Source organism: Portunus trituberculatus, chromosome 26 (assembly GCF_017591435.1).
Source record: "Portunus trituberculatus isolate SZX2019 chromosome 26, ASM1759143v1, whole genome shotgun sequence".
NCBI classification, from domain to species: domain Eukaryota; kingdom Metazoa; phylum Arthropoda; class Malacostraca; order Decapoda; family Portunidae; genus Portunus; species Portunus trituberculatus.
The window spans coordinates 2,001,238-2,016,237 of record NC_059280.1 but is presented as its reverse complement, the minus strand read 5'-3'; the positions used below and the strand labels follow the sequence as shown (position 1 = coordinate 2,016,237).

The following is a 15,000-nucleotide window of genomic DNA, read 5'->3' as shown; positions in this document are numbered from 1 at the left end:
TCACAGTACAGTACTCAGCCGTGTGTGCGTGTGTGTGTGTGTGTGTGTGTTAGGATGGTAGCGTCTCCGTGGTGGTAGTGGTGGAGGCGGTGGTGTTGGCGGCGTGGCGGGCGTGTGGCGCGGTGATGGCGGTGATGTCCCCGGCGTGTTGGAGTGTGTCGTATATCCTGCGTGTCTTGTTGACGTCAATCTTGAGGAGGGTGCGCGCCTGTGCCAGCCGCAGGCCGCCGCACCGCCGCGCCTCGCCCACCAGCAGGCGCTTGTGTCGCAGGAAGGCCTCGGGCGGCATGTGCAGCTCGGCGCACGCCTCGCGCTCCGCCCGCGTCAACCCCTCGTACCCCGGCATGCCGCTCACATCCAGGGGCGGCCTGGCGCGGCGCCCCACGCCTGGCAGCACGGCCCGCGATAACACACACCGCCCCTCCACCTTCCAGTCCCCGCCCCGCCCAGCCCCGCCAGACACCAGGCACTCCCGCTCACGATGTGTGGCCTCGCGCCGCCGCCGTAGCGTCTCGTAGGTGGCCACGCCCGCCTGCCTAGTGATGCCCGCCTGGCGGTACTCCCGCAGCTGCTGCACCTGCTGCCGCAGCTCCCACTCCGCCGCCAGCCCCGCCACCACCTCCTCCAGGTCCTGCCCCGGCACCAGTGTCAGCAGACGCGGCAGCGCGCGCATCAGGCCAGAGGGCAACGTCGGGCGCAGGCGGGCCAGGGTGGTGGCCAAGCGCCCCGCCCCCACCAGCAGCCCCGCGTCCCGCACCACACGTCGCACGTGGTGCCGCTCCGCCACGCGCCTCCGGTAGGCGTCCGCCACCGCCACCACCAGCGCCGCGCCGGGACACTCCGCCCCCACACCCTCGAACAGCTCCGGGTCCACCTCCGCCAGGATCGCCTCCGCTGCGGGGTCTGCCTCCACCAGGAAGTCACCGCGTGCCGCACAGTAGCCGGCCAGGCTGGCGGCGGCGGGCGTGCCGGGCAGAGGCCGCGGGGGTTGTTCAGTGCCCGCCACATACTCTATGGGGTCAGCGGTGTGGGGCGGGTCGGCGAGGGTCGGGGGCGTGGGCACCAGGCGGGCCAGCTCTGGGGGCGGGTGTGTGAGGTAGTGGCGGTGGTAGTGGTCGCGGCAGTGGTGCGGGGCGCGGCCAGGCATGCGGGCACTCACCGCCTCCCAGTTCCCCAGGCCACACTCCTCCACCGCCCCCAGCAGCGCCAGCTCCTCGCCGCCCCCCCACCCCTCCTCCAGGGGACAGCAGCGCCCCTCCAGGCTGTAGGGGTGGCTGCTGGCGTGCCCCGGGAACTCAGCGCCCCGCGCGAAGCACTCCAGACACAGCGAGGGCCGCCCCGGGCACGCCCAACAAGACACGTAAGGCTCCGCCAACGCCGCCCCGCACCGCCGGCACGCCCCAGCCCCGGTCCCGGACCCAGCCCCGCCACCACCTGCAACACACCCACCAAGGCCTTAGGGCGCGCCCACACACACACACACACACACACACACACACACACACAAAGTCAGGGGGCGGGAGGGACCACACTACCGCAGGAGTGTGTGTGTCCCCTGCCACCGCCACCACCACCACCACCACACGCCTTACCTAATGAGCCCCACAGGCACAGCACCACAGCACACAGGTCAGCCTCCATCTCACATACACACGGCACTGTCTTAATATACACATCCCGCCCGCTCACACTGAGTCTTGGCCAGTCTTTTGCAGGAAATTGAAAGAAAAATGGATAACAAATGGAGGAAATGGAAACAGCTCTCCTTTCCTCCTCCTCTCAACACACTCCTTCCCTCCACCACCCCCCCCTATTCTTTTCCTCCACCATACACACACTACTCCACTTTCCTCCACTATATACTCCCTCCTAATTCCTACCCTGTGTCACCCCATCACCCCTCACCCATCACCCCATCACCCATCACCCATCACCCCTCACCCATCACCAGCCGCCACACCACACACTAAACAAACCACCACCACCACCACCACATCTGCCCCGGTGTTTCCCCCTGTCCCGTGACTCACCCTTAGGGAATTGCAGCTCCGTGGCGTCCTCCTCCGTGGCCTCGTGACTTGACCCGCCGTCCGCCATGGTGTGAAATAGGGAAACACCAATAACACCAGTAACACCAGCAGGGAGTCACCGTAACACCGCCTGGCCGCCAAGAGGAGCTGTGTTTGTACCTTCATCTTGATCTTGACGGATTGACATAATTTTGTTTTTTTTTCTTATTTTTGCCGTAAATTGTTATAGAGTTGCAAATAAATGGTTAGAAAAATTTGCTATATGATTTTTTATTATTAAAAGGTTTAAGGATACTTAGAATATTAAGAAAAATTATTTATTTCTCATTTTTCTTCATTAATCATTATGTTTATCTGTTTGTGGTAAGTCTTTATAGAGTTGGAAATATATAGTTAGAAAATTTGATATATGATTTTTTCTATTATTAAAAGGCTTAAGGATAGTTAGAATATTAAGAAAAATTATTTATTTCTCATTTTTCTTCATTAATCATTATGTTTATCTGTTTGTGGTAAATCTTTATAGAGAGTTAGAAATAAATGGTTAAAAAAATTTACTATATGATTTTTTATTATTAAAAGGCTTAAGGATACTTAGAATATTAAGAAAAATTATTTATTTCTCATTTTATCTTCATTAATCATTATGTTTATCTGTTTGTGGTAAATCTTTATAGAGAGATGGAAATATATAGTTAGAAAAATTTACTATATGATTTTCTATTATTAAAAGGCTTAAGGATACTTAGAATATTAATAAGGAGCTTGATAGATAATTATTTTGTTTTTCCTTCTTTTTGCCGTAAATTATTAGAGATGGAAATAAATGGTTAAAAAATGTGTTATTTGATTTTCTATTCCTAAAAGGCTTGAGGATACTTGCAATATTAAAAAAAAATGGCTTTTATATATATTTTTTTCATTATTATTTTGTTTGTCGTAAAATATAATAGAGAGAGAAGGAAGAGGAAGAAGAAGAGAAAGAGGAAGAGGAGGAGGAGGAAGAGGAAATAGAAGTAGTAGATGAAGAAGAAGAAAAAGAAGTAGAAAAATAATTATACTACTACTACTACTACTACTACTACTACTACTACTAATAATAATAATTTTTTTTCATTCTTTTTATTTCCAAGTTACAGAGTGTAATATGTACATTATAATTAATAGCAAACACACACACACACACACACACACACACACACACACACACACACACACACACGGAATTCATAATAATAATAATAATAACAATAATAATAATAATAATAATAATAATAATTGATGCTAAAATTGTTATATCTTGCACTATATTAATCCCAGAGAGAGAGAGAGAGAGAGAGAGAGAGAGAGAGAGAGAGAGAGAGAGAGAGAGAGAAATAATGATAAAGAATAAAAAAGAATAAGAAGACTAAGGCACTTGAGAGAGAGAGAGAGAGAGAGAGAGAGAGAGAGAGAGAGAGAGAGAGAGAGAGAGAGAGAGAGTAGATAGAAGTGTGTGTGTGTGTGTGTGTGTGTGTGTGTGTGTGTGTGTGTGTGTGTGTGTGTGTGTGTGTGTGTGTGTGTGTGTGTGTGTGTGTGTGTGTGTGTTTTCTTATTTTTTTTCACATATTCTTTCTATTCTTGTGTTTGTTTGTTTGTTTGTTTGTTCTTATATTTCTTTATTTTTTCACCCACTCTCTCTCTCTCTCTCTCTCTCTCTCTCTCTCTCTCTCTCTCACACAATAACAATAACAAACCCATCAAATTCCTCTCTCTCTCTCTCTCTCTCTCTAGGCCAGACACACAGACACACAGACACACAGACACACAGACACACAGACACACAGACACTGCATAAAATATCACTTAACAATAACTAATAATATATATACACACATATATACAGAAGGGGGACGAGGGGGCTGTTTTGGGGGGTCCCTAGGGAGTGGTGTTGTATGGGGAGGGGTGTATGATTGAGGGGGGGCAGTGGCTGGTGGTGTCCCGGCAACTCCACTCGTAAATTTTTCTATTTTTCTTTTTATTCAAGTTCAAATATTTTCATTTTTTTTTTTTTCACGTTTTTTTTTTAAGACGTCAAAATTTCCTTCAAAATTTGAGTCAAAGTTGTTGTTTTTCTGAGAAGCTTGCGAGGAAACTGTCTTTCTTCAAACACAACACTTGCAGAACCTTCACAGCAACACAGCAACACAGCGACACAGCATTACAGCAACACAGGGACGCAGGAACACAGCATTACAGCAGGAACACAGGAACACAGGAACGCAGGAACTCAGGGACACAGGAACACAGGAACGCAGGAACGCAGGAACACAGGAACACAGGAACTCAGGAACCCAGGAACTCATGGACACAGGAACACAGGAACGCAGGAACACAGGAACACAGGAACACAGGAATGCAGGAACTCAGGAACACAGGAACTCAGGAACCCAGGAACACAGGAACGCAGGAACACAGGAACGCAGGAACTCAGGGACACAGGAACTCAGGAACACAGGAACTCAGGAACACAGGAACACAGGAACGCAGGAACACAGGAACTCAGGAACACAGGAACACAGGAACACAGGAATGCAGGAACTCAGGGACACAGGAACACAGGAACGCAGGAACACAGGAACGCAGGAACACAGGAACGCAGGAACACAGGAACACAAGAATGCTGTTAATCGGACCCTGGTTCTGCTGTTAATCCGACTCTGGTTCTGCTGTTAATCCAACCCTGGTTCTGCTGTTAATCCAACCCTGGTTCTGCTGTTAATCCAACCCTGGTTCTGCTGTTAATCCGACCCTGGTTCTGCTGTTAATCCAACCCTGGTTCTGCTGTTAATCCGACCCTGGTTCTGCTGTTAATCCAACCCTGGTTCTGCTGTTAATCCAACCCTGGTTCTGCTGTTAATCCAACCCTGGTTCTGCTGTTAATCCAACCCTGGTTCTGCTGTTAATCCAACCCTGGTTCTGCTGTTAATCCGACGCTGGTTCTGCTGTTAATCCAACCCTGGTTCTGCTGTTAATCCAACCCTGGTTCTGCTGTTAATCCGACCCTGGTTCTGCTGTTAATCCGACCCTGGTTCTGCTGTTAATCCAACCCTGGTTCTGCTGTTAATCCAACCCTGGTTCTGCTGTTAATCCAACCCTGGTTCTGCTGTTAATCCGACCCTGGTTCTGCTGTTAATCCAACCCTGGTTCTGCTGTTAATCCGACGCTGGTTCTGCTGTTAATCCAACCCTGGTTCTGCTGTTAATCCGACCCTGGTTCTGCTGTTAATCCGACCCTGGTTCTGCTGTTAATCCGACCCTGGTTCTGCTGTTAATCCAACCCTGGTTCTGCTGTTAATCGGACGCTGTTTCTGCTGTTAATCGGACCCTGGTTCTGCTGTTAATCCGACACTGGTTCTGCTGTTAATCCGACCCTGGTTCTGCTGTTAATCCGACCCTGGTTCTGCTGTTAATCCGACCCTGGTTCTGCTGTTAATCCAACCCTGGTTCTGCTGTTAATCCAACCCTGGTTCTGCTGTTAATCCAACCCTGGTTCTGCTGTTAATCCGACGCTGGTTTTGCTGTTAATCGGACCCTGGTTCTGCTGTTAATCGGACCCTGGTTCTACTGTTAATCCGACGCTGCTTCTGCTGTTAATCCGACCTTGGTTCTGCTGTTAATCGGACCCTGGTTCTGCTGTTAATCCGACCCTGGTTCTGCTGTTAATCCGACCCTGGTTCTGCTGTTAATCGGACGCTGTTTCTGCTGTTAATCCGACCCTGGTTCTGCTGTTAATCCGACGCTGGTTCTGCTGTTAATCCGACCCTGGTTCTGCTGTTAATCAGGACGCTGTTTCTGCTGTTAATCTGGCCCGGTCCATCACCATTTCTGCTTATATTTTTCTTTATATTTCTTATTGTAACCCTTGGTCCGCCTGCTGCTGCTGCTGTTGCTGTTGCTGTTATTGCTGTTATTGTTGCTGTTACGAGGCCACGATCTGTTCTTGTCCCAGTGGTAGTTATGGTGGTGGTGGTTGTGGTGGTGGTAGGGGCTGTGGTAGCGGTGGTGGTGGTGGTGGTGGTTGTAGCGGTGGTGGTGGTGGTGGCTGTTGCTGTTATTGTTGCTGTTATTGTTGTACTTGTTCTCCTGAAGGCGCTGGAATGGGTTGTTGTTGTTGTTGTTGTTGTTGTTGTTGTATTGTTGGTAGTTTCCTCCTCCTCCTCCTCCTCCTCCTCCTCCTCCTCCTCCTCCTCCTCCTCCTCCTCCTCCTCCTCTTCCTTCTTCTTCTTCTTCCCATCTTCTTCCTCCTCCTCCTCCTCCTCCTCTTTTTCCTCCTTTGATCTTCTTATTTTGCTGAAAAGGAGGAAGAATTATTAAGATCTCTCTCTCTCTCTCTCTCTCTCTCTCTCTCTCTCTCTCTCTCTCTCTCTCTCTCTCTCTCTCTCTCTCTCTCTCTCTCTCTCTCTCCACTTATCCACCCTCCTCCTCCTCCTCTCTCTCTGTCTCTCTCATTAATACACTTCTTTCTCTCTCTCTCTCTCTCTCATCCACTTATCCACCCTCCACTCCTCCTCCTCCTCCACCTCCTCCACTTACCCTTCCACTATCCATCTCCTCATTATAAAGGTCATCCGCTGTTCTCTTCTTGGCCTCTTTCCGCTCTCTCTCCACCTCCTGGTCCACTTCACTCCGCCCTCCACTCCACGACTTCACTGTAAGCAGAGGTGGAGTTAGGTGTGTGTGTGTGTGTGTGTGTGTCTCTCTCTCTCTCTCTCTCTCTATACCATCACCACTAGACACACCACAAAAACACCATAAAACACCACAAAACACCATAAAACACCACAAAAAAACACTGTTACCACTTACCTTCCGCCCCATAAGCAGTGTTGCCAACCCTCCTCAGTTCATCCACCACTGAGGAGCTCCGCGATCCACCCCAGAGCTCCACCTTCTTCCCCCGCTGGCTAGAATCGTCCCAGCGAATCACAGATGGATGTGGGTGAAGTTTGGCTGTGCTGATTCTTTTTCTCCACTTCTCCACCCACCTGGTCTTCCCCTCCCCCTCCTCCTCCACTTCCGAGTCATCAGAGGAGAGGGAGGAGGTGGAGGTGGATGTGGAGGAGTCCTTAGTGATTCCTATTTGCTCCACTCTCGTAAAAGTCTCCCTCGTTTTCAAGTTTTTTGGCATTTCTGCGTTTTTTGAGGTAGTGGAAGGGGTGGAGTTAGTGGCGGAGGAGGCGGAGGTAGCAGTGGCAGTGGTGGAACCCGCAGTGGAGGCCGCAGAAGTAGCAGCAGCAGCAGTAGTAGAAGTCGTAGAAGCAGAAGAAGTCGCTACACTACAACTTGGTTTCTGCGACGGTTTTCCAGTTTCTGTCTTCGTTCCCTCCACTTCTTCCACTTCCCTGGGGTTTGCTTGGCCATTGGAGCCCCTGGAGGTGTCCCTGGGGGTGTCCTTGGGGGCTGAGTGGTCCCCTGAGGCACCCTAGACTCTGAAATGTCACTAAAAACATCGATAACTTCCAACTTCTCATCTTTACACGTTTTCTTCGACGGACTTGAAAGTTCCTCGTTTTCTCTCACTCTTTTAGCCTGTGTGGTGGATGAGGTGGAGTTGGTGGAGGGGGTGGAGTGTGGCAGGCCATTTACCGCATCCCTGGGTGGTGGAGGCGTGGATGTAGTGGTGGAGTCGGGGCTAGGAGGTAGGTGGAAGCAGGAGGTGTGTCTGGGCTCTTAGCAGAAGACACACAGGTGAAGAGAGAGAAGATGGATCGTTTCATGGATTTAGTGGACTTATCCGATCTTCCACTATCCACACTGGTCTTACTCCGCAGGCTACTCGAGTCCACGTCCCTTCCGCTCCCTTCCACACCTCCACCCGACCCAGAAACCCCTCGAAATGTGGATTTTTCTCACATTTCTCACTGGATTTTGGTTTCTCTTCCACCTTATCCACTTTCTCCACCACAGTGACCGTCCATCCACCTCCGCCGCTGCCGCTGCTGCATTCACTAGGCGAGTGGAGGGTGGAATCCGTCACCTGCCACCCTGTATCCACTTTAGCCCTCCCAGGAACCACTTGTAACGCACGTGGAATCAAGCGGACTTTCCCATCCACCTCTTTAGCCTCCCCATTGGTGGATAGCTTCTCCCTTCCACTTTTCAATCCGTTTGCCTTCCGCTCTCTTCCACGTTTCCCCTCATCCACTTCCGAGTCCTCCGAGTCGTCCAAATATGGGACTAAAGGTGGAATGGTAGATTTGGAAGTGGATGAAGTGGATTTTGGCGTCCCTGGAGTGGAGTGTGGCTTTGTGGAGGTGGTTGTGGTGGTGGAAGGCCTATTTTGTACTGATTTGGTGGATGATGTGGATGTTTTTGGTGTTTTTTGTGTGGATGTTGTCATTTTGTGGGTGTTTGGAGGACTGGACTTAGTGGAGAGCAGTGTGGATGAATTGTGGATGATTAGCTTGCTTGGTTTGCTTGCTCCGCCTTCCACTCCGCCTGTCTTGGACTTCAATTGAAATGAAAGCCTCTCTCTGGAAAAAAATAAATAAAATAAATAAATAAATAATAATAATAATGTTACTTTTAATAATTGGTGTAATAATGTATGTAATTCGACAAACGTACATACGCACACACACACAAACGTACGCTCTACAAACGAGGCAGGTCAAACGCATGTACAAACGCACACAAGCCTTAAAAAAACGCAAAAATACATGTAAACGCGCTTTCGCACACACACACACACACACACATACACATTAACTTCTCCATACACAGGTTAGAATAAAACAAACACACACACACACAGACACCCAAAACACCCACAAACACACCCAAAAACACAAAAAAACACCCCAAAATCACCCAAAACACTCCAAAAACACACTCACACACACACCAAAATGTACTAAAAACACACCCAAACACACCCAAAATGCACTCAGGACACTCACACCTGTAAACACTCCAAAACACACCTAAAACACCCTCAAACACCCAAAAACCCACAAAACACCCAAAAACTCACAAAAACACACCCAAAATGTACTAAAAACACACCCAAACACACCCAAAATGCACTCAGGACACACTCACACCTGTAAACACCCTCAAACACCCCAAAACACACGTAAAACACCCTCAAACACCCAAAAAACCCACAAAAACACACAAAAACCCCACAAAAACACACAAAAAACCCACAAAAACACCCCAAAACTCACCTCTCCTTATGACAAACGAGGTGCTGTGAGCCATGAACCTTCCCTGCACCTCCTCCACCTCCTCCACCACTCCACCCATTGACGGCATTAGCACTGTGGCTCGTGGGCAGACCTTTCCCCAGCACACTGTCCGAGCTCTGCCTTATCAACATCTTCTCGGAGCAAAACACCCCAAAAACACACCCACACACACCCCAAAATGCACTAAAAACACACCCAAACACACCCAAAATGCACTCAGGACACACTCACACCTGTAAACACTCCAAAACACACCAAAAACACCTTCAAACACCCAAAAACACACCAAAAACCCACAAAAACACCCCAAAAACCCACAAAAACACCCCAAAACTCACCTCTCCTTATGACAAACGAGGTGCTGTGAGCCATGAACCTTCCCTGCACCTCCTCCACCTCCTCCACCACTCCACCCATTGACGGCATTAGCACTGTGGCTCGTGGGCAGACCTTTCCCCAGCACACTGTCCGAGCTCTGTCTTCTCAACATCTTCTCGGAGCAAAACACCCCAAAAAACACACTCACACACACCCAAAATGCACTAAAAACACACCCAAACACACCCAAAATGCACTCAGGACACATTCACACCTGTAAACACTCCAAAACACACCTAAAACACCTTCAAACACCCAAAAACACACCAAAAAAACCCACAAATTCCCACAAAACACACATAAAAACCCACAAAAACACCCCAAAACACATCCACACACACCCCAAAATGCACTAAAACACACCCAAACACACCCAAAATGCACTCAGGACACACTCACACCTGTAAACACTCAAAAACACACCTAAAACACCCTCAAACACCCAAAAAACCCACAAAAACACCCAAAAAACCCACAAAAACACCCCAAAACTCACCTCTCCTTATGACAAACGAGGTGCTGTGAGCCATGAACCTTCCCTGCACCTCCTCCACCTCCTCCACCACTCCACCCATTGACGGCATTAGCACTGTGGCTCGTGGGCAGACCTTTCCCCAGCACACTGTCCGAGCTCTGCCTTATCAACATCTTCTCGGAGCTCTGCCTGAAGACTTGCTTCATTGCTGGTATTTCCCTAGGCTTCCGAATCATCTCGTAAAATAATATGTAGGGGTTTCTCAGAAGGGCACTCTGTAGGGAGATTGACCGGACCTGTTGGGGGGGGAGAGAGAGAGAGTGAGTGAGTGAGAGGGGGAGAGAGAGAGAGAGAGAGAAGGTGGTGTGTTTGTGTGTGTTTTTTGAGGGTGAATGATGGGAAGGAATTGGGAGAGAGTGAGGGAGAGAGACAGACACATAGACAGACACATACACACACTGTCTCTCTCTCTCCTCCTCTTCTTCTTCTTCTTCTTCTTCTCCTTCTTCTCCTCCTCCTCCTCCTCCACACACACACACACACACACACACACACACACACACTATCTCTCTCTATCTTAGTTTTCATACCATTAAATCTTCTCTCTCTCTCTCTCTCTCTCTTTCCTTCCCTCCTCACAACACACCCACAAACACACCACCTCTCTCTCTCTCTCTCTCTCTTGGATGTCAACACAGCACTGAGACCACACCAAATGTCGTACTGGGTGTTAAAACATTGCTCTGAAGAATTGAGCCCGCCAAATTAAAAAATTAATAGACCGGCCTCACTGGTGGATACTGGTGAAGAAGCTGGAGAGGAGAGGCTGCAGGAATAATGGTAAGGGGTAAGGGGTGAGAGTTCCCTATGGCCTGATGTGTGAATGACTTAGCAGATGGAGTGAGGAGTTACATTAATTTTGGGAGAGTGATATTAAGCGTACAGGGAGAGAGAAAGATCTAGGGCTTGTAATGCAGGGTTGGAAAAATCATTAGAGTGATTCTGAGGCCAAAATAAGAGTGTGCCAGGGGAGTGTGACACCTACAGAAGCACACGGGGAGCTCGAAAGGGTGCTAAGAGCTTCAACCAAGTTACCGATCCTGCAAAATATGGATTATCAAGAGTTTGCGTGCCCTGAAGCTGTCAAATATGTAAGAAGGGAAGCCAGAGAGATAGGATTCGAATATTCAAATACGTGAAGGGGGTTAGAAAACTCTTATAGGTAAATTCTCTCTCTCTCTCTCTCTCTCTCTCTCTCTCTCTCTCTCTCTCTCTCTCTCTCTTCTTGTTCTTCTTCTTTTTTTTCTTCTTCTTTTCCTTCTCCTTCTCCACACACACACACACACTCTCTCTCTCTCTCTCTCTCTCTCTCTCTCTCACACACACACACACTCTCTCTCTCCTCTTTCACTCTCAAATCTCTCTCTCCTCCTCCTCCTCTTCACACTCTCTCTCTCTCACACACACACACACACACACTCTCTCTCTCCTCCTTCTCCTCCTCCTCCTCACACTCTCTCTCTCTCTCACACACATACACACACTCTCTCTCTCTCCTCCTTCTTCTCTTCTCCTCCTCCTCCTCCTCCTCACACTCTCTCTCTCTCTCACACACACACACACTCACCGACGCATCATCAAATTCAAACATCGCTCCGTTTGAAGCCTCGGCCACAGCAGTGTAGTGTCCACCATGCTGTGATCCGCCCAGGTGGATGACCATGGAGGTAAGGCGGTACTGGTAGCCTCCTCCACCTGCTCCACCTCCTCCCCCCTTCGCTCCACTCACAAAACGGGTCAGGTCGATTGTTCTCTGTATATTGACGTGCTTTCCAATCTTTCCACCTGACATTGTGAATCTGAAGTGGATGAAAAAGTGGATTAGAAGTGGATCAGGTGGATTAAAAGTGGATTAAAAGTGGATTTGTGTGTTTTTTTTTGTTTTTTGTGGTTCTGGTTCATTTTTCCACCTTATATTGTGACCTGAAGTGGATGAAAAAGTGGATCAAGTGGATTAAAAGTGGATTTGTGTGTTTTTTGTGATTCTGCACACCAAAACACACTCAAACACACTTAAACACTCCAAATCATATCAAAACACATCAAAACACCCTAAAAACACCCCAAAAATACCCAAAACATCCTTAAAACACCCAAAACTTACTAAAAACACCCAAACACCCCCAAAAAACACCTAAAGCATACCAAAACACTCCCCAAAAACACCAGCACACCTTCACCTTTTCAATCAAGCACCCAAAAACACCCAACCACACCCAACACCTAAAAACACCCAAAACACCATAAAAACACCAAAACACCTCAAAACTGCCTTCATCCCAAAACACACACAAAACACAAAAACACCAAAACACACAAACACCTCAAAAAGTACCAAAAACACCCCAAAACACCTCAAAATGTACCAAAAACACCCCAAAACATCTCAAAACACACCAAAACACCTCAAAATGTACCAAAACACCTCAAAACACCCTCAAACACACCCCTAAACGCACCTCTTCAGCTGTATAAGCAGTACATGAGGCGCCCTTTCAATTAAGTGGCGTTTAGTGGCCGACACTTTTTTGTGGCATTTCTCACACCCAGAAACACCACAAAACACACCCAAAAATACACAAAACACACCCAAAACATCATAAAACACCCACAAACATTCCAAAAACTCACCAAAAACACCTGAAACACACCAAAACACCTCAAAATGTACCAAAACCACACCAAAAACACCCAAAACACACCAAAACACCTCAAAATGTACAAAAACATCTCAAAATGTACCAAAACACCCCAAAACACCCAAAACACACTAACATAAGTCAAAATGTACCAAAACACTCCAAAACACCCAAAACACACCTAAAATACTCCAAAACACCTCAAAACACCTCAACATGTATCAAAACACCCCAAAACACCTCAAAACACTCCAAAAACACCCAAAACACTTCAAACATACCCAAACACACCAAACACACAAAACACCCCAAAACACCCCAAAAACACAAAACACCTCAAACACACCCAAAACACAACCAAAACACCCTAAAACACCCCCAAACGCACCTCTTCAGCTGTATGAGCAGTACGTGAGGCGCCTTTCAGTTAAGTGGTGGTGGTGGACACTTTTTGTGGCATTTCTCACAGCCAGAAACACCACAAAACACACCCAAAAATACACAAAACACACTTAAAACACCCTAAAACACCCACAAACATTCCAAAACACCCACAAACATTTCGAAAACTCACCAAAAACACCTAAAACACACCAAAACACCTCAAAATGTACCAAAAACACCCCAAAACACCCAAAACACATCTAAAACACACCAAAACACCTCAAAATGTACTAAAAACACCCCAAAACACATCTAAAACACTCCAAAACACCTCAACATGTACCAAAAACACCCCAAAACACCCAAAACACCTAAAACACACAAAACACCTCAAAATATACCAAAAACACACCAAAACACCTCAAAATGTACCAAAAACACCCTAAAACACACAAAAACACCTCAAAACACCACCAAAATACCCCAAAAACACCCTAAAACACCCCCAAAACGCACCTCTTCAGCTGTATGAGCAGTACATGAGGCGCCCTTTCAATTAAGTGGCGTTTAGTGGCCGACACTTTTTTGTGGCATTTCTCACAGCGATAGGCGTTCTCCGAGTCGAGAGTCTCCTTACGGAAGTGGAGGTTAAGGGCATCATCCACACTGCTGACGGACCGAATATCCAGCACCAGGTCTTGGAAGTGGCTGAAGGTGGTGGAGACGTAGCGACAGAGTGGGCAGATCACTGTGGAGGGAGGAGGTGGATGAGAAGTGGATTATGTGGAGAATATTGTGCTTAAAACTGTTTAAAATTGCCAGAAATGTCCTTCCAGCTTCTCCAGACCATCCTAGCCCCTCCCAGTCACCCACAACCTCTCCCAGCCTCTCCCAGACCATCCCAGCCTCTCTCAGTCACCCACAGCCTCTCCCAGTCACCCACAACCTCTCCCAGACCATCCCAGCCTCTCCCAGTCACCCATAACATCTCCCAGTCACCCACAACCTCTAACAGCCTCTCCCAGACCATCCCAGCCTCTCTCAGTCACCCATAACATCTCCCAGTCACCCACAACCTCTAACAGCCTCTCTCAGTCACCCACAACCTCTCCCAGACCATCCCAGCCTCTCCCACACCATCCTAGCCTCTCCCAGACCATCCTAGCCTCTCCCAAACCATCCCAGCCTCTCCCACACCATCCTAGCCTCTCCCAAATCATCCCAGCCTCTCCCAGACCATCCTAGCCTCTCCCAGACCATCCTAGCCTCTCCCATCCCAGCCTCTCCCAACCATCCCAGCCTCTCCCAGACCATCCCAGCCTCTCCCAGTCACTCACAACCTCTCCCCACCACTCACCCTGCTGCTTGAGGTACCCCCAAAGATCTGGTTGAGAGGGGTGGTCTCCTTGGAGCAGTGATCAAGACTCTTCCAGCCTCTCCCAGACCATTCTAGCCCCTCACAGCCTCTTCCAGCCCCTTACAGACCCCCAGCCCCCCCCACCACTCACCCTGCTGCCTGAGGTACCCCCCAAAGATCTGGTTGAGGGGGGGTGGTCTCCTTGGAGCAGTGATCAAGACTCTCCCAGCCCCTCCCAGCCTCTCCCAGACCATTCTAGCCCCTCACAGCCTCTCCCAGCCCCCCCCACCACTCACCCTGCTGCCTGAGGTAGCCCCCAAAGATCTGGTTGAGGGGGGTGGTCTCCTTGGAGCGGTGGTCAAGCTTGGTGGCGTGGCGAAAGGCAAGGTAGCTTTTTTCCATGTGGTCTAAAAGAAGCTTGATAAATTCGTGTGCATCCTCTTGCC

At 48.7% G+C, this 15,000-nt stretch overlaps 3 protein-coding genes across 3 annotated transcripts in view; 1 reads left to right on the top strand and 2 right to left on the bottom strand.

Moving 5' to 3' along the window:
- LOC123509254 (transcriptional adapter 2-alpha-like) overlaps positions 1-2,838 on the bottom strand; it is a 2,871-nt gene extending 33 nt beyond the window's left edge. Inside the window, exons 1-3 of the mRNA XM_045263453.1 lie at positions 2,031-2,838; positions 1,593-1,706; positions 1-1,434 (exon numbers count right to left, since the gene is read on the bottom strand). The exon at positions 1-1,434 is cut by the window's left edge and continues 33 nt beyond it. Of these exons, the coding sequence (XP_045119388.1) occupies positions 50-1,434; positions 1,593-1,706; positions 2,031-2,097 (1,566 nt within the window). The 5' untranslated portion in view covers positions 2,098-2,838 and the 3' untranslated portion in view covers positions 1-49. The remainder of the gene's footprint in view (positions 1,435-1,592; positions 1,707-2,030) is intronic.
- LOC123509253 (anti-sigma-I factor RsgI-like) lies at positions 2,096-4,745 on the top strand. The gene is made up of 2 exons (XM_045263452.1): positions 2,096-2,100; positions 4,205-4,745. Exons 1-2 carry the CDS (start codon positions 2,096-2,098, stop codon positions 4,743-4,745), a joined length of 546 nt encoding a protein of 181 aa, XP_045119387.1.
- A 617-nt stretch (positions 4,746-5,362) lies between these two features.
- The window catches only part of LOC123509252 (ubiquitin carboxyl-terminal hydrolase 36-like), a 14,850-nt gene continuing 5,212 nt past the window's right edge, over positions 5,363-15,000 (bottom strand). The window contains 14 exon segments of the mRNA XM_045263451.1: positions 5,363-5,382; positions 6,307-6,361; positions 6,605-6,720; positions 6,878-7,412; positions 7,415-7,729; positions 7,732-7,861; positions 7,900-8,544; positions 9,241-9,487; positions 9,600-9,711; positions 10,013-10,040; positions 10,136-10,410; positions 11,742-11,973; positions 13,714-13,945; positions 14,851-15,000. The exon segment at positions 14,851-15,000 is cut by the window's right edge and continues 27 nt beyond it. Coding sequence (XP_045119386.1) covers positions 5,363-5,382; positions 6,307-6,361; positions 6,605-6,720; positions 6,878-7,412; positions 7,415-7,729; positions 7,732-7,861; positions 7,900-8,544; positions 9,241-9,487; positions 9,600-9,711; positions 10,013-10,040; positions 10,136-10,410; positions 11,742-11,973; positions 13,714-13,945; positions 14,851-15,000 — 3,092 coding nt within the window.